Source organism: Amyelois transitella, chromosome 24, assembly GCF_032362555.1.
Source record: "Amyelois transitella isolate CPQ chromosome 24, ilAmyTran1.1, whole genome shotgun sequence".
Taxonomy (NCBI): Eukaryota; Metazoa; Arthropoda; class Insecta; order Lepidoptera; family Pyralidae; genus Amyelois; species Amyelois transitella.
This window is the reverse complement of record NC_083527.1, coordinates 3,241,954-3,268,503: the sequence shown is the minus strand read 5'-3', so window position 1 is coordinate 3,268,503 and position 26,550 is coordinate 3,241,954. Positions and strand designations below refer to the sequence as shown.

General features: G+C 34.4%; 1 protein-coding gene across 1 annotated transcript in view; it reads left to right on the top strand.

Annotated features, from left to right (window-relative positions):
* Nucleotides 1-26,550, top strand: part of LOC106135985 (putative transcription factor SOX-15) — a 112,423-nt gene that overhangs the window by 24,963 nt on the left and 60,910 nt on the right. Inside the window, exon 3 of the mRNA XM_013336411.2 lies at nt 494-885. Within this exon, the coding sequence (XP_013191865.1) occupies nt 494-885 (392 nt within the window). The remainder of the gene's footprint in view (nt 1-493; nt 886-26,550) is intronic.

Sequence of the window (26,550 nt, the reverse complement as noted above, 5' to 3'; positions counted from 1 at the left end):
GATGAGCTAGCAACCTGTCACCATTTGTATCTCAATTCCATCATAAGACCATACAGCTGAGCAGTAACATTTCAGTGTATTCAAGGCTGTTGGCTCTGTTTACCACGCAAAGGATAAATGTTTATAGACTAAACAAGAAGGGAGAAATCTACAAGGATCGTAACAAGTGAAAATCTATAGTCTATAATAGTATATAACTATATATGGTTACCCATTGATAGTAAAAATTTATCATTTTCCTGGCGCTAGTCTTGGTTTTGCCGTCATGTAATTTTTGGAGATAGCCCGGCCGTTCCTATGAACACGATCTTAGGTTGAAATGTTAGGTGTTTGCACGACGCGTCTGACCATATTATGTAAAGTAAAATGATGTGCCGACCAGTGTACCGGGCAGTGTTTCCCCAAAAATGTTTGGTTATTATATATAAGTACTTATTTTCCATTGTTTATTATTTTACACGGAATTCTAAATTCAATTTTATTTTTCCCCCAGCATGATGGACTCCGGCGGGGCTGGCATAGCGGAATCCCCCCCTACCTACCACCGCACCTACGAGCAATACGTCCAAGGAGGCGTCGAGAACAGCACCGACTCCGGCCAAGATCAGACAAGTCCAGAACTAGTTGTATGGTCCACGCTCCCTTACGGCCTAGACTATAGAACTCAATATGATTATAGGAACCCATATGAGGCTTCAAGGGATTATTCACCTCAGCAATACGCTAGAGCGCCTTTTACGACGAAAATGGGGCAAGCTAAAGCGCTGAAAGAGGCGAGGATAAGGAGGCCTATGAACGCGTTCATGGTGTGGGCGAAGGTCGAGAGGAAGAAGCTGGCCGATGAGAATCCGGACCTTCATAATGCCGATTTGAGTAAAATGCTAGGTGAGTTTTTTTTTTTAATATTTTTATAATTCGAAGTAAGTAATATGTACTTCAATCACTAATGTGAGCGGTAATTTTTTTTTTTGATCGTGTCTATTTCTGATTTTATAGGTAGAATTAACTTTCCATTTCTACTACTTATGTACATTTATTTTTGATATTACTCCGTAAATTGCACATTCAGCCAAGCATGGTTAGGTTCCCCTGCATGTTTGCGGAGGTAAGCCAGAAGTCACTTCGTATAAGACCCTGATTTACTCACTCAAGAATCGTAGTCACAGTCGCGCCCTAGGCTCCTCTGAAAAGGTCAGGATGCAACCGAGGCTAACACCAGGTAGATAATTAATTTTTCGAAAAAGTCTTATAAATATTTATAGGTATACTTAGAATGTCGAGTTTCTGGGAATAATTTTAACGTACAGTTTAATAGTCGCTTCAAGTCCCGCGAAAAACTTCTAGAATTTGCTTAAGCATCTGTGCCTTACTCAGATTGGGAGGCACTATCATAAGCTAATTTCCTGTTAAAAAGATTTTTAAGCTTTGTTATCAAAAGGTCATCTTTTGGTTCATCCTTAAACTTATTTTAAACATAATTTAATCATGTTTTCTAATTCCCTCGCCTCTTTTACTCGTGTATTATTCATACATTCCAAAACACAGCCAAGTTCTAACTTAAACAGTTGGTGCAGATGACTCGACAGAAACAGAAATAATCACATTTAAAATTCAAATAATAGACACTGCCTTCGAACTCGTTATATTTCGATGGAATAGCTGTTTAGTAAACCCATTCCGACTTTTTTTTTACATTTATTGGTTACTTCGAACTTTTTTATATGAGTGAAACCGTGCGGACAATAACGCAAACTATACTAAGAATTATTGTGTTAATACAAAAGTTAACACAATGTTGACGAAAGGTCGAGCTTGCATGAAGAGACATGTGAATGTGGATGAAGTAAATAGAACGTGCAAGGATCGTGGCAAGTGGAAAGATTGAGAGTCTTTGCCCACCTCTCCCGAAAAGAGGCGTTTTTTATTTTTATAGTTAATCCTTTTCAAAAGCTGGTTTTATAGGTACCTACTTACATACAATCCGTCGGCGTCTTCGTCTCGTTCTGTAACAGAGTAAACAGAGCCAATAATGTCGCAGATTCAAATAATGATAGTTTACTAGCCCACCACCTAAAAGTAAGATCCTAAATTTATTTGTCTTTTCCATTAGTCGCCATTTACGACATCTGAAATCTAACGAGCTGGTTCCAAGCCGACTTAAAGTTTTAATCACACTATAAAAAACCGGTCATATGTTTATTTAAAAGCTTGACGTCTGCTGAAGATTGCATACAAATGAAAATTAATTTTTTTTACATAGTTAAGTTTCATTTGTATGTTCAATTTGCCTGTCACCCAACCTTTCTTGGGAATATTTGTGGCAATAGTATATGCTTTTTGCGCCTACAACATCCACAAGTAGCAGTACTTTTCTTCTGTGCCGAAAACCACAAGACTAAATGAATAACCGTACTTGTAATTTAGCCAAAAATCTGATACTCATCTGCCTTGAATCAATATGTTTAACTGTCACACAATTTTTTTTAACATTATTCTAGATATTATAGACCTTATTCTTATTGTTTAAAATGTTATTTTTCGACGTATTGTTACTTCCTGCTTATTTATGCATAGGTAATAAATATATTTGCATATTTTGTCAAGAAAACTACACGCATCTTGATTGAAAAGGTAGTGGGTTTTGTTCGAGTGATATTAGGGTTCGGAACTTTTACGCGTACATTACAATGGAAAAGTTTGTTCTGTTAAAAAATTTTGCTTTGGAAAGTTACTTGGTGGCCATTTTGATTTTTTACTATACTTACTTTCATTTATTCAAAAATCATGTTTATATCCCTTCCGGGAAGAGCCAGCAGTCTTGAAATACTGGCCACGTTCAGCTGTTTGGCTTAATGATACAATTGAGATTCAGATAGTGACAGGTTGCTAGCCCATCGCCTAAAAGAAGACTAGAATTACCTACCTAGGAACTTTTTGATAATTAGTTCTGCTAATATTATAGGTAAATGCGACAGTTTGTAAGGTGTGGCAAAAGCATATAATATTGTAATAAATACAGCTATTGTAAAATTTTGTTTATTAAGGTATATATTTATTTACTAATTTCTGTAAACAACAAACATCAAGAATAATAAACACAAGAAACAAAAATTCATAGATTCTGTTTATTTCTAAAGAAATATCTTAACTCTATTATTATGATGAAATTTGGATTAACTATTTCTTAGTAATTTTGAGGCTTTTTACGTTATTCATCACTCATCCATAGACAATATTGAGTAGTACCATTTTCCTTTACCAAAAGTCTGCCAACAGTAACTCATTCAACAATTTTATCTCACATAAATCAAACCACCAAAACACTGAGCAAAGAGCAGCCAATTTAGTTTTGATAAGTGGCTTGTCGTAATAAAAATGTTGCTCGAAGCCCTTATATTAATTCCTTATTAGCTAACTGATCTGCAGTACATTCCGAGGCTTAAAAGGTCCGATCAACATCGCTCGCGGACTGCTAATAACTTAATCAAAGTACCGTCAGCATGTTAAGTTGATGTGACAGAGAAATGATATCCATATAATAAAATTGTAACTAAACGTTGTCTGTACTAGAAATGTATTGAAAAAACTCGATACGGGGGATCTTTATAAGACCAATTGAAACCAAAAATATGTTTTTTTTTAATTTCTGTCTGTCTGTATGTTTGTAGGTACTCGTATTAAGAGAAAATTGTTGCACCGCTTTGAATGCTTCTCAGATATGTTAGTCAGCTTAGTTAGCTTAGTCCAACTTAACACTGGTATACAAATATTCCCCCCCACCCCTCTAAGGGACAGGAGGTTAGCTTTTATTTATTGATATTTTCGGGGAATGAAGTCGCGGGAACGAAAGTCATAGTATTATCAAGTTTCCATGATGGTCTGGTAGAGAAGGAAAAACAAAAATATTGTAAAAGTCAATCAAGTGAATGCTCTTCATTTTAGACGATGGGCTAGCAACATGAATTCATTCACAAATTCAAACATGTTATTAAGCTGAACGCGGCATTTCAAGACACTGTAACGGTATTTTCCTTCTTAGTAACAATTTCATAAAGCATGAAACAAACTGAGCCTTTAACGACATTCATGGGTAAGCGTGGTTCTATTCTTAAGTGCCGGAAATCACACGGCACGTGATTATTTCAATTTAAACTTCAGCATACAAACCTAATTTAATTAATCTTGTTCTGCCGACAGTACCCGTCAAGTATTTGTAAGTACTTACGTTCTCCTTGCGTCATACGAACGTTTCGAACCGCGCAAGAAGTTAACAAAAATGCAGTCAGTTGCATTTCATTGCTGCTGCAAATATCATAATATCAATTATAGCAATAGTTGAGAAGTCGTCAGATGAGTTTTGTCACCTTTTTTTTATTTTTATATTCTCTGAGGAATGTTTGAATTAATTATCCCGTATGATAAAGGATGATTTAGTAGTTTGTAGATGCGTCGGTGGTTAAGGCACCGGTTCGAATCCTACTTTGGCTGTGCAATGACTATTTTCGAACTTATGTACATTAGTTTGAATACTGACCGATGCTCTTACGGTGAGGGAAACCTGTACGTTCAGGCAACTGGATGTGTAACCATGATCCAAGACGGGTTAGGTTAGGTTAGGTTAGTCGCTTTTTTATAAAAACCTGACTGCACGCAGTCCAGGATCAATGGTCGAGGTCTTTCAATTCCGGACTCCTCTCCAGAGTGGTAAGAATTTAACCGGGACTTTAGCCAGGAAGAAAAAGAAGCACTTTTACTCAACAGTCTTAAAATGTTTAGGTTACTTTTTGATCACACTCACTTTCTCTGTTGTTAGGTATATATAAGGAAATAATTTATTTTAAAGGCAAAGTATTATTTGAGCTACCATTAGGGATATTGAAGTCAAACGCATTAAAATTTCTAATCTTCCTTAATAAAACACTTGATCACTTCATCTGACCACGATCAAAGCCAAATGGTATCCTTGTTTCATCATACTTTCTATAGCACCACCATAATCTGTATAATGTGAAGGTAAAAGACATACATACATATGATCACGTCTATATCCCTTGCGGGGTAGACAGAACCTACAGTCTTGAAAAGACTGATAGGCCACGTTCAGCTATTTGGCTTAAAGAAAGAATTGAGATTCAAAATAGTGACAGGTTGCTAGCCCATCGCCTAAAAGAAGAATCTTAAGTTTATAAGCCAATCCCTTAGTCGCCTTTTACGTCATCCATGGGAAAGCGATGGAGTGGTCCTATTCTTTTTCTATTGGTGCCGGGAACCACACAGCAGTGTAAGATAGATTAACATGTAATACACAATTTTAGACATCTAAGTCAGTTTTGTCAAAATAAGACGGAATGGTCTAAATATTCCACAATTAACATGGCGAATGATATTAAGCTCGCAGTTATTACGAGCTTTCTCCGATAAGCTCCGGGAGTCGAGACATGAACTTTGTAAGCTCGTGTAATACTTGTACAATCAGTGACAAACTTATTTTTTTTATGAATTCACAAAAAATATGATTTATATTATAAGTAGGTACTTAAATACTTTATTGTGCAGATTTATAAATCACATTAAAAATATGAAAAACAATTCAAATACTTGAATCTCATTATTTGAATCTCAATTCAATCATCAATCCAAACAGCTGAACGTGACTAATCAGTATTTTCAAGACTTTGCTCTGTCTACCCCGCAAGGGATATAGACGCGATTATATGTATGTATGTAACCAAGTATTAATTATTTTTCTGTAATAATTTTCGGTTGACAGAAATTTATATCACTGATTGAAACTTTTATTTTACAATAACTGCTACGAAATAAAAATAAAAAAGCTAAAATTTTAACTAGGTACATACATATTTACGCTGTCAATTTAGTTTTCAGTTTGACATCTTGTGGATTTAAATAGCTTTATGGGAATAGCTAATAAATAATAAACTTGGAATTCTTCTAGCAACCTGCCACTATTTGAATTTCAATACCATCATTAAGCCTTACAGCTAAATGTGACTTTTCAGTCTTTTCAACACTGTTGGCTCCGTCTACCCCGCAAGGGAGAAAGACGTGATAATATGCATCATGTATCTCAATAAATTTAAAAAAATTTCACAGAACAGTGTATATTTAGAACTTAAAACTAGCAAAAACAGTCTTGGAAAGTTGTCTGCAAAAGTTTGCACCAAAAACTAAATATCAAACGAAAGTGTGAAAACCATTGTTAAGTTCTTAATTTAAATATCATAGTGCATAGACAAAAATGGAACACAGATAACGGTAAATCTTTTGTGCCTGCCTGTACTAAAGAGTTTTGATATGCCAAGTCATTATGCAGCGTGGGTGGTAGATACTATCGGACTTAATGAAATAAAACTAGTATAAAAAATAAAAGCAGCCATACCAAAATAAGCTTTGGACATTTTTAATCATAAACTTGAGTAGACATATGAAACTAAATTTAATAAGCAAGTTTATATTCTAAAAAACATACAATAATAAATACAGATACCTTATCAGTGTTTTAGAATCGAACCACTCCAAATCTTTCCCATGGATATCGTAAAAGGTGACTAAGGGTTAGGCTTATAAACTAGGGATTCCTCTTGTAGGCGATGGGTTAGTAACCTGTCACTACTTTAATCTCAATCCCATCAAACTGGCCATACAGCTGAATGGGGCCTTTCAGTCTTTTCAAGACTGTCGGCTCTGTCTTTCCCGCAAGGGATATAAATGTGAGTGTATGTAGTGAGCTAGCTGCAATATTTTAAAATTTTAATATTGTCAACGATACTAGGTATTATTGGTTTCCGGTCCCAACTAGGAATCGAACCCGTGACTCAGAGATGCACTTTAAAACTTTTTACAGAAAATAACGAAATATTTAAAGGCTTACTTTCAAACTAAGTACCTACAAGCGAAAGTATTTCATCAGGTATATGATCAGGTTTCGCTGAATTTTCACAAAAATATACCTAATATCTTCTTCTACGACAACAAAAGGATGAATTTGTTGTATTTTGTGTTAGGTATATTTTATACTCTAATGGATTATTATATTTTTACATGATAATATTACATTTAATATTACTATGGGTTTGACAATTTATCGGTCATAAGCGGTATTTCCAGTGTTTACGGTAAGTTGTGGCAGAAATAACAATTATGTATGTACTTAATCAAATTGAAATACCTATCTACAGCTGACTCAATTTAATTTAATTTATAAATTATGAACATTTTCTTAAATTTACATAATAATTTTGTTGATAAGAATAATTAATTTGTAATTTATGTTTCTATTTATATTTAGACTTCTAAAATGGTACAAATTATTGGTATCGAACGTACTATAGAGGCTAGCTAACTCGTGAGTTATTCGATCTCATGCAGATCTGTGCAGGACGCTGCAGTGTACTTTGTTCCGCCGCTCCTTGTACACATACGCTTTGGAAGTAGTAATAGATATAATTAGATTTAAGTAATGTGACGTCAATAAATGGTACTCTTGTATCCAATTTTGAAAATAAATCTATTCTATTCTATTTGTTAACATATATAAACTTGAGAGTCCTTTTGCGATGGACTGGCAACCTTTTACTATTTGAATGTACAGCCATACAGCTAAACATGGCCTTTCAGTCTTTTCAAGACTGTTGGCCCTGTCTACTCCTCAAGGGATATAGTCGTGACAATATGCAATAAGAACAGCATGCAAGTTTATAAAGAGAATGAAGACGTATGCTAGAATCTAAATAACTCGCTTGTTCATCACGTTTCACAACGCCGACCTTGAGCGATCCTTCCTCAATAATTGGCTAAATTACTCCCCTTTTAAGGCCCAGTCACCTAGCCTTTATGTGATCCTTGTGCCGGGGCCCGCGACGCACATACTTAGTGGCCTTAATTATATGCCTGCCCTTAAAAGATGCTTGAGTCATTGCTTCAAATTATCAGTTTTAATTTGAATATTATATGAATGTTTTGTACGTTGCACGAATACATATATATACCTATCTTTATCACTTACGAGGTAGACAGAGGCGACGGTCTCGAAAGGACTAAAAGGGTTGTTCATCTAAATGGAACTGAGATTCAGATTAATACAAGTTGCTATCCCATAGACTAAAAGAAGTATCCTAAGTTTTTTAGCCTTTGCCTTTGACAGTATGCACGGAAAAATAGCAGGTGACATATTGTTTTATCTTCGCTACCAGCCTCCTTGGCATTGCACGCGCGACACCGTTTTTATCGCGCGAAAATATCGCTATCGTTTCATGTCACAATGAAAACCAAAAGAGCGATAACTTTTCGCGCGACAAAAGGGCTGACCAACCGAAGGAATCACCAAGACTAAACTACAAATAACAATATTAGGTAGTATGGATAAGTGAGGTTATGTGTGTGGATAGGGGATATCCCTTTTAATAAAACTTCGAAAATCGTTAAACAAACAAATGAAGAATTTTGTAAAATATGGTTATTTATTTCTATGAGTAATTCTGTAATTTAACGCGCAAATTAGTTTTAATGCATTCATTATCTTACTTGTGGTTTTATATCTCTTATATGACATATGTTTTACTGACATTGGCCTGGCGTCACAGTCGTCTGCTGAGAGTTTACAGATAAAAAATAAGGTGTCAGCCCATTGCAATTTAGGACAGGAACTGGCGGATTTTGATCAATCAATCACTATCACTACTCAGGAGGATCAAGTGGAGAGGGAAAAGTCGAAAGGCAGACCCTGGGCCCCGGAAAACTTCTGTGGAGGGTGCAACCGAGAACAAGTAAAGAAGAGAAAGAAACGTTATACATATTATAAAGTGTAAACTCCCCCTAATTTACTCCGTCTGCATCCATGCGCTAATCTCAGAAAGTTGTGGACGAATTTTGTTCTGTTTTAAATGTATGAAAGAAGGTTTTCTGACTAATCTATCAATGCTACCCGTGCGAAGCCGGGGCGGGTCGCTAGTAAGTGTGTTGGGATTTTATAGTGACTTTGACAGCTCATGTAAGTAGGTACTGTCCAGTTATCGTACTAATATTATGAATGCGTAAGTTTTTAAGTATGTGTGGATGTGTTTGTTACTCTTTCACGTAAAAACCAGTGAACGAATTGTTGTGTTTGTGAACTTTGCGTTAATTATACTTATATATTGAATTATCACATTGAGTTACAATTAACGGAGATTTTTTAAAATTTTATCATAAAGTCAAGTTTGTCGGTAATAAATCAGCCCTTTGAGAGCTCTTTCGACTACGCTGTTTCTTTGTTCACGCAGGCGAAGTCTTGAACAGCTCTACAGCTAGCTCCACATCCAACCCGAGCAGAGTTTGCTCAGTAGGACAGTTGACCACATATAAGTATTACATAATAAATAAATCAGTAAAATAATTCTCAAACTAATTGCACAGAAAATTGCATTAATAAAGTTACCAATAAGGCTATATATGTCCAAGAATTAATTACTACTATCTATATATAGATAATTATTTTATTTATTAAGTGTGTACAAAGCTATATAGACATTCCTAAATAAAATAGTCGGTACTCATTGCATTGATGTCTTTAATTAGGAGTTAAAACCATTTATGAGTGGCGGCGGAAGCGTATGCAACGTGACAGGAATAATTATGAATTTTAACAGGGTAATCACTGTTGCCAACTATATTTAATGAAAAGGCGCTAAGTCGGTCCTTAAAAGCGATAGATTGCCTAAAACAAGTGTTAAAGATCTTACGGACAATTTTGAACAACAAAATTAAAGGTCATCCTTTAGGTAGATAAAACCTTCGACGACCTTTTTTAGCTCGCCTATTCCATTTTGTAGCCTACTGCGAAAGATGGAGGGTAATGTGTTTCGTGTGTACTTATGTAGATTTCTGATTTTCCTGCTACAGCCAGAACGGCTTGGTGGATTTATACCTTACGCTGAACTTTGAGCACTGATTTGGCGGCAAAAGCGCTAGATTTAGCGCCGAAATGGCTAAGTTGGCAACACTAATGGATTCATAGATTCCTAAACAGTAGTACAGGTGGCATAACGAATTATGGATTTTAATAGTGAAGACTGTGAGTATGAATATTTGGGACGATATAAACTTTATATATAACGGGACTAAGTTTTGCTCTTGTCATTCTTTCTTCTTCTTAAACTAAAGAGCTAACTCTCTTTTTTCTGCATGTTTTTTTTATTGACCCTTTTTGTACTAACCTTGTCATACTAACCGGAAGAAAAAATAGCCTGTGTTTCTGCGCAGGATCTAGTCTTTGGCTTTGCTAAACTAGCATTTGAGTATATTCCTTACTTATAAAGAAAAATTGTTAACATTTTCAAAAAGAACTCTTTTCTCATACTTACTCGTCTCATATATCTAAATGAACACTTTAAACTTACAATTCTTAATACGATTTTGTAGCATGATACCAACAAACGCAATTCTCCATGCTACGTCTATATCCCTTGCGGGGTAGACAGAGCTACCGACAGTCTTGAAAAGACTGAAAGGCCACATTCTGCTATATGCCTTAAAGATGGAATTGAGATATCAATATCTCTTACAAATAAATGATTTGACGGTAGAAAAATTTAATCCCCTTATAATTTTGCTTGAATGACAAGGGGTTATATTCTACGATAACATGTTATTGAGAAGGTTAAAGAGACTCGAAAAAAAGTTAGCATAATTTCAATTTGTACAAGTTTCAGTCTTAAGAAGCCACCCATTTATGGCCTGATGACTATCTAAGCCATTTACGGTCGTCTGTTTATGTTCTTTATGTTTTAATCTTATCTAATGACACGGCAGGGGGTAATTATCAATGTGTAAGGAATTATTCGCATCTTTTATTCATTAAGATATTTTTTTTTTGTTGAACAATCCTTTATGAGTCACAGACGATTAAATTGTACGTAAGAAGATTGTGGCTGTTTGCATTTTGTCTGCTTTGTCACTTAACCATGTTAAACTTCTATTCTTCTACATACATACATATGTACATATGGTCACGTCTATATCCCTTGCGGGGTAAACAGACCCAAAAGTCTTGAAAAGACTCCCAACCTCCGCAACCAATGCAGTGCATACCTAACTAATATTGGATCATTGTTACACATTCAGTTGCCTGAATGTGCAGGTTTTCTCACGATGTTTTCCCTTACCATCAGAGCATAGGTTACCACTCAAACTAATGTACATAACTTCGAAAAGAGTCTAGTACACGACCGAGCTAGGATTTGAAACTGTGCCTCTACACGCATACATACATACTTACATAGGTGCATACAAAAAATCACGCCTTTTTCCCGGAGGGGTAGGCAGAGACTACATCTTTTAACTTGCCACGATCTCTGCATACTTCCTTCGCTTCATCCACATTCATAACTCTCTTGATGCAAGCTCGGCTTTCAACACACATAACTTGCGCATTTTAGCCCTTAACCTTAACCGTTCGACCACTGGCGCTCTTAACTATTCGTATATAAGCCACTACTAAGACAATAAGCCATATTAGTCCTCTCCATATAATTCTCGCGATCACTACTTTCATTCGTAAAAGCAGGCATATCTCCCGGCTCGACCATTCATGGACGTTTTTATGACCTTTTAGAGTATGTCATTAATCTTGATATGCGTAACGCGGTAACACGAAATGGTTTGCTTGTTGGTTTGAAATTGTTGCTTGTCTGCGGTGTTTTTTTTTTTCAATATTTTGTCATATTCTTCAGTTTGTATAGTTTTATTCCGAATGTCATAAACATATAAATGTTAGTATAGTTATGTATTTGTGTCATATTGTCTTTTTAGCCAATAAATTCACTTCCGTAACCGTTAAGACTAAGGGGATAGGTACATTTCAATATGGCTTAGGTTCCCCTATAAAGGTCCTGTGGATATCAGACAGGAGTCGCTTCGTGTAAAAAACGATGATTTACAAATTGATCAAAAAATATAAAATTTAATATCTAAATTTTATATTTTTTGATTTAAATTTTTTAGGACGAAATACAGTAAATAATATAATATTATTAGTAGTCAAGGGAATAGATGCAGGGACTCCGCGGAAGACAGACGAGGAAGCTCGTGGAAGGAATCCACAATTTTTATTAGCATTTACGACCAGCGCGCGATCTAGGAATTTTTCTTCATAAAAATCAAGAAATTTGGTCTTTTTCTTTAACCTCACCACATTCTTATGACAACGAAGGTTCTAAAACCTTCAAAAATTGTAAAAATAACAAGTATATAAATTTGATATAAAGATGAGCTTTTGCTCGGGGTTACGCTCCCGTGGAAAATACTACAAATCGTTCTGTAGTGGGTTCTTACGTCAATCAAAGTAAGAATGTATGCGTATTTTGAACCTTTATTTGCGTTGATTTTAATAGATATTCTAAAGAGTAAAAAAATGTCACCTTAACATTTTTTTAATACACACTTTACTTTCAAAGAAGCCTAGATTCCTCGAAAATACTCTTTACGTTGTAGCCAGTACAAAAATAATTCTAAGAATCAACTAAAACACCGACAAACATTATTATTCCTACCGCGTCCGTAATAATACGATTAATTCCGTATGTTCTATCTGATGGTAGGAACACAAAGATAATAATACAGATGGCATAGACTTTATGACTATTGTAATAAGTGTCATAACGCTTCGAATTTTGACGGATAAAGTGGGCATGACTATATAGGATGAACTATAAAAATGTGGCATCGACTTGGGAGGCTTGTCCCTAAGGAAAACTTCGATTTGCGCGACTCAATATTAATTGTATTTTTATGTCAGTTCTTTAAACAGAAGATAGATCAAGTATTATTGTAGACGAATTAAAAATAAAATCATTTAAAATTATTTACGAAAATGCAAATGCTTTTTGGAGTAGGAACTAATATTTTAATGTTTTTTTGTACCTATGGTTTGAGAAGAATAAAATAAATTAAAGATTCTATTTTCATGCTGGTTTGGTGGCGGAGAAAAAAGATAGTTGGTGCCAATTGCTTCTCTCAACACTTCTACAGCGGTGAAGTTAAAAAAAAAACCATGCCAATCATAAATGTTTTGACAAGGATTTTTTAATCGACCGTTAACCTTCTAACAGGAAGGCTTTTTCTTCTTCCCGTTTACTCCTTACCTCTCTGAAGGAGAGTGGTGGTGGAGTGGTGGAGTGGTGAGTCAAGGGCGTATTATACACACGGTTTGAAAAAGTAAGGTAGGATTTTACATGAAAAATGTGCATCCCTTGCAGGGAAACTTAATCCATATTGGATCGTGGTAACACATTGAGTTGCCTGAGTAGCTAACTTTCCTTTAGAGAGTAATCACAAAAAGTGAACTTAGCCAATTATTAACTCGTATCTACTTTAACATTTTATCTTTATCTTTATTTATTTGACGAAATATTCGTATTGAAATAATTAGTTCTACACTCATTCATGTTTTTTAATGTAGACAATGTGCATTCGTCCACGATTTAGATTTAAGAGATCTATATTTGTAAATTGACGTTCGGTGAAAATGCTGCAGTGTAGTTTGTTCCGCCGCTTCTTCTACACATGCGCTTTGGAAGCGGTTTGGAAGTAGTCATAATTAGATTTAAGTGATGTGACGTCAATAAGTGATACCTTGTATCCAATTTTGAAAATAAATCTATTCTATTCTAACAAATTGGTTCTCAATCGTTTTAGGTACAGCAATGACGTAATGGCTTGTTCTTACCGCTGACACCCATCACCCCACCCGCGCGTGTAATAGACTTGTTAATTATGACAGTGCCAATTACTGACGAAAACTTTGAAAATTAGAAGTTGCGGTTTATAACAGATCATTCTTAACTGATGAGCTGGAAAGAGAGTTATGAATGTGGATAAAGCGAAATAAAAAATACATGCAATGATCATTTGAATGGGTAAGCGTGATTTTATTATGTAGAAAATAACTTTTTGACACATAACACAGAATGAGTTTGGCTCGAAGTAAGTTCTAGACTTGTATGACGAGATACTTACTTCACGGTACTATATTTTATATTAAATACTTATTTATATTAACATCCAAGGCCAATCAAAGAAAGTTCATTTTTTATCATGTCCTGGCCGGGATTCGAACCCTTTGGTGACACAGACAAGCGCTCTGCCGCTGCGCCACTGAGGTGATCACTTATGTGAGCGATTTCATGCAAGCTTATTGGTTTAGGGATTTTTGACCTTACTTTACACCAGAATATCTCTGATTTTAATAAGCCCCTACAAAGTTCTCCTGTGGATGTTAACTGCAAAAGTTATTTCAATTTGCCCAATTTTTTTTTTACAAAGTTGCATGTTTATCCAGCTAGACGTAAGGAATTTTAAGACGATACATAGAATAAAAAGCGGTTATAAGGTTCACTTCATAATACTCCATTGTCATCCCAACCGTAAGAAGACTACTGACTGACTGAAAACTTGGTTATACTAATTCCTTGTAGATAAGAAAGTACTCGTACAATCATTCCACTACAACCTGGTATTATTATGATTAAGCAGCAGCCTTATATCAGTAAGCAAAAATGAACCTATAGTTTAGCCGCTAGGACAATCAAACCTTTAAAATTATTAGCGACCTCTTTGAAACCAGGTATTTCCTTCCAAATGCTGGCATAATAGCACAACCACATACCTTATCGTCCGATATTCGAATTCGAATGAACTCGAAATTTAAAACCTCAGTGTTGCGCACGCGCCATGACTCACACACGCAATAGGGTCACGACACGGCTCCACACATACATAGTTTGTAAAACTATATACAAATGCCGCTTACCACGTTTTGATTGCGTTTCGTTTGGTTGTGCACTGACGAAGAGGTTTTGGTCATTAAAATATTTGCAACATGCATATATTTTTATCCACATCCGCACTAATAATAAAGAGAAAAAATAGTGTATTTTTGCATGTTTATAATAAATCGACTCACTTTACATGTTTTTTCTTGGAAATTCCCACGGGAGCGAAGGCGGGGCAAAAGGGCAAAACGCGACTGTTCTCACTCATGTTATCAACGTTTTTGAATAGTCTCAATAGACTTGTGAATGATTTAGGGTAATAACTCTCTTTCACTCATAAAAGCAAATTTTCAATTAGGTACGTTTTCAACTGCGGATTCCATAACGCGAAGGACCGTATGTAGGTAGAAAATGGACCGTTGACATATTTACAAAATACTTTCATTTCATTTAAAATGCCTCCTAATATAAAATACCTACAGTATTGATATATAGTAATACATATGATCTTTGTTATCAGTGTTTGTTTTCCATGGGCCAAAGAAATCATACGAGAGTTGCTTCGTTTTTACCGGACTTTCGAAGATAAAGAGTACCCGAAAAGCTAACAAGAAGAGAGAAATGGCCGCCCAGTGAGCTAGTAGCATAGTAATACCAGTAATTCTTCAAGTATCAAAACATGTCAGGCGCAGCACAGCGCCTACGCTGTACGTAGGTTCAAGAATACATTATAGTATAAGTAGGCGAATAGATATGACTGCCGACGACAAATAGTTATAGCGAATTAATCGATATATACGATCGATTTGTACCATTAATCGATGTCAAAAATACAATTATTGATATTGGTGAATCAATTTAGAAATAAAATAAATAGTTATTCGTTCCTATGTAATTTAATGTGCACTCATTTGATTTCCTTAGACCAGTCTCTTCCAACTTTCAAAAAGTTATAAAAGTCATTTGGGTGAATTTACCTAATCTATTTTCTCTCGTTCTGGGCCCTCAGAGTTGTGTTCTCAGCTGTTGCATTCAAAGCCTTTCAGTATGAAAAAATACATTGCCCGGGGACCGTTAAAAATTGTAAGTCATATTATTGAAGAGAAAAATTGAAAATTGAAAAAAAAAAGGAAAAAAATTGTGAACTCAGTTTTTAAAATTTCGACTCTAAATTATGTGGTACAGGATATATCACGAATACAAATAATATATTGTCTTTGTAACTGTAATTTTAACCAATAATATTCAAGAGAGAAAATATAACGCTTTGTTGACGTACATAAATATACCCCCATATCAATTTTCGTTTTTTGACAACACTCTGACAATGTCCGAAATAAGAATTGAACATAAATACAAACTTATTGCTTAAATACTGAAAACCCTTCTGAAATCAATATCATATACTTTATAAGTCAATACTATAAAATGGGCGTTGACAAACATTAGTTGGATTATACCAACAAGTCGTATAAATGCCGATAAACTAATGCTCCTGACCTAGTCGGGGCATTCCTGAGCTGAACGGTGAAGTCATGCCGTTTCGAGACTGTCATCACTTGGCAACATTGCAGAATTAATCTTTACGGAAAACCCATACTAATTATAAAGAAACATTAAACAGTAATAATTTAAACTTGCTGCGCCCTAAGTCGTTCGCTGTACAACAAAACTGCGTGACTATTGTTACCTGATAACATACTGGCAAATTCAAAACAAAAATGCTAGCCCCTTGAGATTGCTTTGTAGTAACAGCTTCCGTCTGATGTGTGCTGTCTCTTCCGGAGCGGATCGTGAAAGTCAATCAAGGGAAACGCTTATAAACTTGTAATTTTTCTTTTAGGCGATGATCTATATTTGTCGCTATTTAAATCTTAATTCCATCATTAAGCCAAACACAGCTGAACGTGGTCATTTAGTATTTTCGGGACAATTGGTTCTGTCTACCCTATAAAGGATAAAGACATGAATATACATATATGTATAATTTTTCTTTTGAATAATATGATTTTGTGTAATAATCTTTCCTGGGCATTGAACTTACACTTGACACAAACTTACGCCATATTACGTGTATTTCTTCTAAACAATAGATTTTCACCTAAGTTGAATGAACTGCCTAGGCAATAGCTATAATTATAAATAAGTTAACACATACGTACATATATCTCTTACGGTGAAGAAAAGTCCCCAAAAGTCTCGAAATGACAGAATGGCAACGTTCAGCTCTTGGTACAATGTTTGGCATTAAGATTCAAATAGTAACAGGTTTCTGTTGCTAGCCCATCGCCTGAAAAAAGAATTCCTAGTTTATTATCCGTTCCCTAGACTTTTACAATCTACATGTCAAGTGAAACAGCTGGCATAGACTATGTTTTTTTTCGATACTAGACCCACATGGAAGGTATTTTTAATTCATTAGATAAATGTGCTCATATTCCCTTATACCTAGTCTTTATTGTAGTGTATGAAATGCACGTTCCTTTTCTAAAGTATATAACCATATCCATAGCAAATAAAATAATGATAATCAGCATACATTAAACGGTGGTACACTTGTTGATTATTTATCAGCGCATGATGGCATTGTTAGAAAGAAAATCATATGTGAACGCCCTGCCATACGTAACATGAGTCAAGTATAACGACAGAGAGACGTATGGTTAGCAAGACTTTTCTATATTTTTTTTTTACATAATATGTTAAAAAATCTATTAGTAATTACTTATTTCAGCTATCCAATACACGTAATGTAAACTTCTTAAATTGTAAAATTGAACAGCTGTGTAAAGCATGAAAGATTTTAAGGCGTAATTTTCTCCAAACAGACAAACAGGTTATTTCTATTTTAAATATTTTATCTAATTTCATATAAGTGTTGCCAGTTACGTATTAATTTTCCAGCCTTTTATTGAGTTAGTCTGCTGGATTGCACATAATTCCAAAATTAACTTCGCAATTAAAGACTGGGTACACAGTTTTAAGTGCTGCTATTATGATTTATTATTTGCTTAAAATATAACGTTGAACTGAGCTATACACATGTACTCGTATCTCCTAACAGAAAAAAAAGAATAGCATTTACAAGACGAGCACTTTACATCATAATAGTCATCACCACGATATGATGACGAAGACCTGAGGGCACTGATCCTCGACTAACGGTAAACCTAATTTCTATACAAATAATTATAATCTTTAACAATGCGCACGGTACAAACTTTAGATTCTTTACAATCCACTGTCGCGTGCCAAAATGCTTCTCTATACGGCATACTATTAATTTATTTATTGAAATCAGTACTAATATCGTCAAGACAATGGTTTCAAATGAAAATGCGAATGTTTATAGCTTGTTGGAATGCCAACGACGGCGTCATATATTCAATACGCCATTTTGCATTTGATTTTGAGTTTATTAGATGCAATCGGGGCCGTGCGGCCATTTTTGATTTTCGTCGGTCGTTTTCGGATACGATCGGTGACTTTCGGCTACTGATATGGTGACAATTGACGTGTGTTATGTTAATTTATTTTCTTGGAACGTTTTTTTTTAAAGTTGACAGGAAAATTGCTGAAGTCATTTTAGGTTCACAAAATGATGTTTTCCGCTTGTATGGGGTACCTGCTGGGTTTATTCAATCAGGTACTATCGTAGAAGTCGCAAAGTACCTAGTACAACTGTGCTCCCAAAATACATACTTATTTAAAAATGAGTTTTCATTATAGTACCTCAATATTATGAAAAGGAATCACCGAATTAAATAAATTTAATTGGTTATTTCTTTACTGATAATTTAAGTAATTTTGACTTCAAACTGAGATATTTTGGGTAACGATGACACCTCGCGGTAACATTATCAATTTATTAAGGAGAATTTTGTAATAATCCAACGCAGTAAGTTACAAGTAATGAAATAGATTGTAATTACTAAATTGTAACCTAAAAGCTGAGATTGCATATAAAACTTAAGTGCCGTTCAATGTAACGCCTATCGGATACATTAATTGATTGTCTAATTATTACTAGCTCACAATAAGCCGCTCTACCAAGTACCTAATTGCGACCACACAATAATTACCACGCCTTTAGCTAGGTTGTTAGATTACAGATGAATTATTATACCAACCTATGTAGCACAGTAGTAGATTTCCATTTGTTTTTATTTTTCTTACAATGATCCAATATACCCTGTTAAGTATATACGTGGCAGAACCTTGTCTTGTCTTGTTCAAAATTATTAAATACGCTTTGACCCGCATCTTTGCCGCAAAGCAAAGAAATTATAGCCAGATTTTGTCTTTTCTTTTTTTTTTATTATAATTGAAGATTTAAGTTTTAGGTTTCTCAAATAATTTATTTATATGACTAATCCTGTTTTGTTGAATTACCTAAAGATATTTTTACCTAATATACATATATACCTAAAAATATAGGTAGAATATTTTTTTCCAAGGTTAGCCATCGAAATAACACGATCAGGAGTATAATCAAAGGAGAAATTCAAATAGGCCATTTTGGCATCTCAATTGGGACTTGATTACCTGGCAAAATGTAAAAACGTACTGTCACATAATAAAAATGCACTTTTTATGGGTTCTTCTTAACTTATTGACATATAGCGAATAGGTACTGCATAATTTCCAGAACATCTTAAGGTCCGAGATGATAGCGTTATATATGAAAACTAAGTTTGTGGCTAGCTTTCCCAACCAATGTGACTTTATGTTTTAAAATAGCTCAAAACGGTTAGCATGAGGTGGTCGAGTACTTAACTATCAGAGGTCTGTATTCTGTAAAAGCTGTAAATTAACGATGGTCAGATGGGACATTGTGACCTTACAGGGGATAGGTTCCCCATATTGGATCATGATTACAAATCCAGTTGCCTGAATGTGCAGGTTTTGTCACCGTAATAGCATCAGAAAAGATTAATTGGCAGTTGACCGCGATAGAATTCAAACCTGTGCACAATGTATTTAATTCGGATACCTTACCCGCTCGACCACAGACGCCTTATTTCACAGCATGTCCAGTTTATATCAGTACCCATATTCATCGGACACGCGCCGCCTCTCCCGCGCTTTGTGACGTCGCGAGGTCCACCAATGGCGGCCATTCGAGCCGACCAATGGTCGAACGCGATCAATTTAAAAGTGTACCACTCAATGGTGCTGGCAATATTTGAAATATCGAACGTGAGAATTAATTTTTAATTTAAATTTCAGAACACGCTTCATTTTTAAAATAGCGTAAATATTAGACATGACTAGACTGGTCCTGGTTTAATACTATCCTTCTAATCCTGAACATCGACGCCTTTTGGATAATTTTAATATTTGTTAATTTTCAATTTTCAAAAATATGATTTTATGATTCAATTATTAGTCCGACGGACATAAATTAGTCCGAGAGTATGAAAGTTATTAGGTACCTACATAGTACAGAAAAGCTTTGAAAAACTTTTATGTAAAGTATTTTTCAAATCAGTGGCTTGATGTAACGTTTCTAACAAGATCCTTGAAAAAATTTGCATGCCAAGCTATTGATCAAACGATAACAATTAAGTTACCTTGATAAATGCTTAATGATTTTCATGACAGTGGTAATAAAAAGATAAATCGTGCTGTTTACTACGACTATGATAGTCATTTTCTTTTCATCAGACTTTTTTAACAGGCTGTTTATAAATCTTTATCGAACTTTTACACCCTACACTGTACAAGAAGTGTTAGAAAATTCAATAAGATTTAAAGTATGTTTCGTCAATTCTAAAAATTGTCTGTATGACCGTATGATGGATTTGAGATTCAAATTGTGGCAGGTTGGTAGTCCATCGCCTACAAGAAGAATTCCAAGTTTAGTTGCCTTTCCCTTGGTCAAGTTTTACAATCTGCACGTAAAATAGAAGCAATGACTTTTCTTTGCTACTAGAAAGCTTGGAACATTTAAAAATCTTTTATCTCCGTAACTTATATATCGGTGTCTAATTGAAATTAAAACTTGAAAACGTGATTCTTATTTTTTTTACCTATTACATACATTATTATTCAAATTATTTGTAATTAGCATACTACAGAGTCGGATTATTAGCTCGTGACGTCACATAACAGTTTGTTTTGAATTGCTAATGTCTGAATTTTGATTTTCGAACGCTACTTACGTAGGCGTGGCTATTTCGAATGTGTGCGTGTGAGTTTTTTTTGCCTTGTAATAATATTAAAAAACACACAAACTAGGGTGTGTTTTTTATTATTATTACATTGGTTTTCTACCAATATAATAATAATTTTTAAATATATATAAAAAATATGACATTTTTCTTTTGGTGGTTTAATACCTCCAGTTAATTTTGAACATTGTTTCCCATAATAAAAACTTAAACATTACTCATAAGCATTATATATTTCTTACATTATTAATAGTCAATTCGCTAAAATATGTTTTTTGTAATAATTGTAAGCTATGATTATTTGATTGTAAATAGATTAATTAAATTTAAAACAATAAACAAATACAACAACAACAAAAAATATAATGCTGTTCAAATTTGATCATAATGTTCTTATCTTCTTCTTGGCATTTATTCTAACAGGCCAGTTCATAATTTCAAAATATGAGTGCACCTTGTTCGAAAATTAAATTCAAGCGTGACATTACCATACGTCCCAAATGTCAAAGTAGTTTTCTTTTTAATCTCTGGCATTTGGGGCGAAGACAGCCTTTCTTAATGCCAGAGACATCAGCGCCCATCGTGCATACATTACGGACAGACGGAAACTATGTTTTAACGTATGTATTTTAAAATATGGTAATATTTTAATGCGTCATCTGTGCTGAGACGAGAGAAGGAGGTACCTACTGTTCTTTTTACTTTTGTTTTGTTTATCACGCTCCCTAAGCCTTGAAGTACTGAATGTTTTATTTTCATGAAGAATTAGAACAGAGCTATATCTGTGGTTTTCGGTAAAATTAAAATAGCAATAATAAGAGGCAACAAAAGTTTAAAACCACTTACAAAATATATAGATAGAATACTTAATTGCAATTTTTTGTCACATTAGTGAGTAGGTGATAATCATAAAAATAAAAAGACAAAAGAAGAATATAACATTCAAGAAATACATTTTAATAAAAATACTTTTAAAATTGTTGTAAATAACATCATAATTTTTTTATACACCTACCCGGTTTAAAAAATATTTAATGGTGATTTTAACTTTATCTTTTTCATAAAAAAATTCCACAACAGAGTTATGTAATATCTACATTTATTGAGCACTTATTCATTAGCTATTAAAACTTCAACACATTGACTGTATTATTTCTTGTGCCGGAATCAGTATCTTCATACCCCACAGACCCACAAGGTACCGTTATCATACGAGTGGGAGGCGCTTTTCAATGGGACCTCGGTTCGATAAAACTCATATATCGAGTTCCAAGAACACGCTCCAATATGCTGAATTAATTTTCACCTTGATAATTTGCATCTTCTTAGTACTATAAAGTTGAAATTTGCTTGCGTATCGTATTATTGGTAGGAACGTCCCGTTTCGCGAGGTGTGGTTGACAGGCTTTCTGACACATGTCAGCTGTCAGTGGGCCATGTATTTTGATCTGAGATTTTAATTGTTTATTTATTACATTTGAAAATAATTATGGAAGTCTAGCATATTCTTTGAAAAAGGTTTAACAATTAATTTATTTCGAATGAGGAACACGACTGATTTTTCTAATAATTCTTTTTCTTTTGTTTTCAGGTAAGCTGTCCTGTTTTTGGTCAGTTCCGTGAGTTTTATCTTTCAAAACGAAGTTTAAGATACTTGATTCTATTTGATGCGTCAGAATAATTAGGATAAATCGAATCTTGATAATAGCGGGCGAAAAATGTCTTATATTGATCTACAATGATATTTCTTTAGAGGCTGTTTAAAAATGTATGATTATTTTAGTGAAGGAAACTTGTATGATCAAAATTTTAAATCCTTACAAATGTTAAGGATTAAAGTCAGATCAAGCTTTCATTAAGAGTCTGATGAATGTGGATGAAGAAAAAGAAGTATGCAGAGATAGTGGAGAGACATAGTCTCTGCATACCTATCCGGAAAAGTGGCTTGATTTTATGTATGCATGTTTAATGTTTACGAGTATTTACGATAACAAATATTTTTAGTTTCTTCACCATGCAAACGCGCACGTGCATTATATGAAACGTAAAACAGTAACTCTTGATTGATGTCTCACAAGTATATTAATATGATTTACGTAATTCCAATGTCAGCGTCCAATTATATTTTTTATAGGCTATTTATAATAGTTGGCGTGTTTGCGACCAGGCTATCTTGTTTCAAGGCTGAAACATTCAGGTAAGGTAATACGTTTCGCTAAGGTTGTTAAGGCTCTGATACATTTATGATCTACGCTACATCTATGGAAACCTTTTTCTGACTAGCCTGGATCTTGTATGTTTATTCCGGGACTCTACAGGGTGAAATTTGAAGCAAAACTTACTTACTAAAAATAAAGACTAGCTTATTCTCGCTACTTTGTCAAAAAAAAAAAAAAACTATAAATGTTAACTTATAATATTGTTCCAATGTCTAAGCTACATTACTGTAAAGTTATATGATAACTGAAAGTGTGAAAATCATCTGAATTATGTACTTCATAAGTTAAAGTACTCACCATGATTCAGTATAGGTTAGGATCTTCTGCCTTGTGGAGATCAGACGAAATTCGCTTCATATAAAAACCTTACTAACGGCGAGGACGCAACCGCGGTAGGCAATAAAAGAAGGTATATCCACGATTAGCTTGTCTAACTATAGGTACAACATTTCTGTGTTTGTTTGTAAGGCCTAATCTGAAATACAGATCCGATTATGAAAATTCCTTCAACGTCAAAAAGATATTACTGCAGTATATATATGTTCCACGGACGAAGCCACGGCGTGTCGCTAGTCATATAGTTATATACATATAACTAAACATATAACTAACATAATACACACACACATACACATAATCACGTCTATATCCCTTGCAGGGTAGACAGAGCCAACAGTCTTGAAAATACTAATAGGCCACGTTCAGCTGTTTGGCTTATGATGGAAATGAGATTCAAATAGTGACAGGTTGCTAGCCCATCGCCTAAAAGAAGAATCCCAAGTTTATAAGCTTATCCCTTAGTCGCCTTTTACGACATCCATGGGAACGAGATGGAGTGGTCCTATTCTTTTTTTATTGGTGCCGGGAACCACACGGCTTTAACATAATATATAGTTATATTAAATTTTGTACCTGTATATATTCCTGTGCTAATGACTAAATCAAGCTATAATACTTACGCCTTCTTAGTTTCTTAATAAACCATCAACCTCAGCTCTTTGTAGTCACAGACTGACAGACACATGTCGTACTAGATGACACTATTGTGTTGGTGTGCGCATACGCAAGAACTGTAGTTTCCATTATATTTGACTGTAAAGGGAAGGCAATGTGATTGTGCATATTTTTTTTTTCATTAATATTCTATCTATGATTTTGAATGAAATTTTAGAGAACCCTTTCTTAACAAATTTAAAGTTTCCAGACTCAGCATTTTGGGCTATGCGTTGTCTGTCACTCATCCAAAAGTAAGATAAGAGTTTTATATATGTATATATTGAAGGTCGTAAGGTGTTTATATTATTTTATAGTGTACAGTCTCTGTTTTTACATCCGCTCCATATTAGTCCACTACTACTAGCCAAACTATCACGTTATCTTTGATCGACCATAAAACACGTATTCACTATGATTTAAAACCTCAATTTGATAAATAACGGCCAATTGTCACAATGTCATTAGTCAGTACTTGCATTTGCCGACGTACAGTCAACTACAAATCAAGCTATCAACATGGCCCAAGTTTTAGGGTTCCGTATCTAAAAGGTGAAAACGGGAGCTTGCATGAGGAGAATGCATGGATTGTGGCAAGAGGTAAGATGTAGTCCCTGCCTACCCCTCCGGGAAGGAGGCGAGATTTGATATATGTATAAGTATAGATGTCTAATGTGATGTGCTGATGCGTGTACCTACCTCCAACCGCGTTTATGCGAGTTGCATACAAATGCATACAATTGTTCTATCTCTTTGCAGTCCAGACGTTCGCCGCATTTGATATTTAATTTATGAATATTTTAAATGTATTCTTTGTAAATGGCCAGTATCATTTTTGAAATGTTTTAAACATAAGTGACCAATAGTTAATAATAATTATTTTGATAAAACCTTTTTTTAGCCGTTCACTTCATATATTGGCTAGTAAATTTTATTATTATGCCAATAAATGGTATATTGCAATATAATAAGACTAGATTAAACCCGTTGCTCTTTTCGCGAACAAGAAAACTGTCCCGTCCTATGGTAGTTTAAGGCCTTACCAAGGAATATACCATGCCAATCCTTCAACTCTTTCAAGGAATATACAATGCCCAGTAATTTCAGCTCTATGTGTATGTCAGGCGCTAAATAACGCGAAAATTGTATGACTGTCTATAGATTTTATGATAGATAGGCTGTTGTATATTTTAATAAGTAAAACGTTATTTAATTCTTTATTACTCTAGTAATACATTAAACTTTTCCTAAAGTACCATAAGTGTGCATGACTTTGTTAAGTAATTGCTGTAATTTAACAGTTTCTATGATAAGTTAAATAAGCGACACATCGATTTGGTATGCGTAAGTTATCACACATTAAGTACACACTAAAGAAAGTACAGAATTAGAACTACTTGAGAATTTACAACAGGATTTACTCGGATTTTAAATCTCACGATATCTTTCTATTTTTCTTCATTGCTATCATTGAAACTTATATCAATTTCCTCCTTGTAACATAGACTATCAAACTGTTTAACATAACATAACAATTAAAGTTGTTATTCAAAACATATTTGGAGTTCAATCGTGTTTTTACACGTGGCGACTAACGTCTGACCTCTGCACTTCTGTACCTTAATTAATTTGTGGATGTGAATATTCACCTACTTTTAATAAAGTGTGGCATACAAATTATTTGGTCTAGAAAACTAGGTCTCAGCCGTTTTGCATTTGGTCACACTTTTTAGTCAAAGTTGCGACAGATTATGCGTAAGTTGATCGAGGTTTTTAACCGTTTATTGTATTTCAAAATCTTTCTTCATTTGATGAATTAGTAATTAATAATGCTTTTATGCTGGCTGGTCATCAGACTGACTGACTGACTAATATAACATAGCACAGCCCAAATCGCTCGGTACTTATGAGATCCTGGGGTGCAGAAAGAAAGTATTTTGCGAAATTTCTGGTTTGTACGTTATTTACTGCAGTCTTTTATATATATTTGGCCGTGGCTTCTCATGATTACCGTCTTTCTTGGATGTTATAAGAATGGCTGAAATACCAGTTTTATCCTGAATAATCTGCTTATCTAAGAAATCTCCTCATCGACTGACTTACATGACAGTACAGAATGAACTTAAATCAATAGCCAATTCTAATAAATATCAAGTCTATTAAATTCTATATTTAAATATCAAGTTTAACATTTCATTCAATCCAAATGTCGCTTTTAAAACTCCGAAACCGATACTTCCTATATGTAATATCGTGTAATTCTAATAATCGATTAGTTCGATCTCGATTTACAACCAACATAACGTCGATTATAATCGAGTAGTCGGGTTTCACTCATTCATGCGAGATCAGTCAAAACATACCATGTTATACTTCACTTGTATAAACATGGTAGTT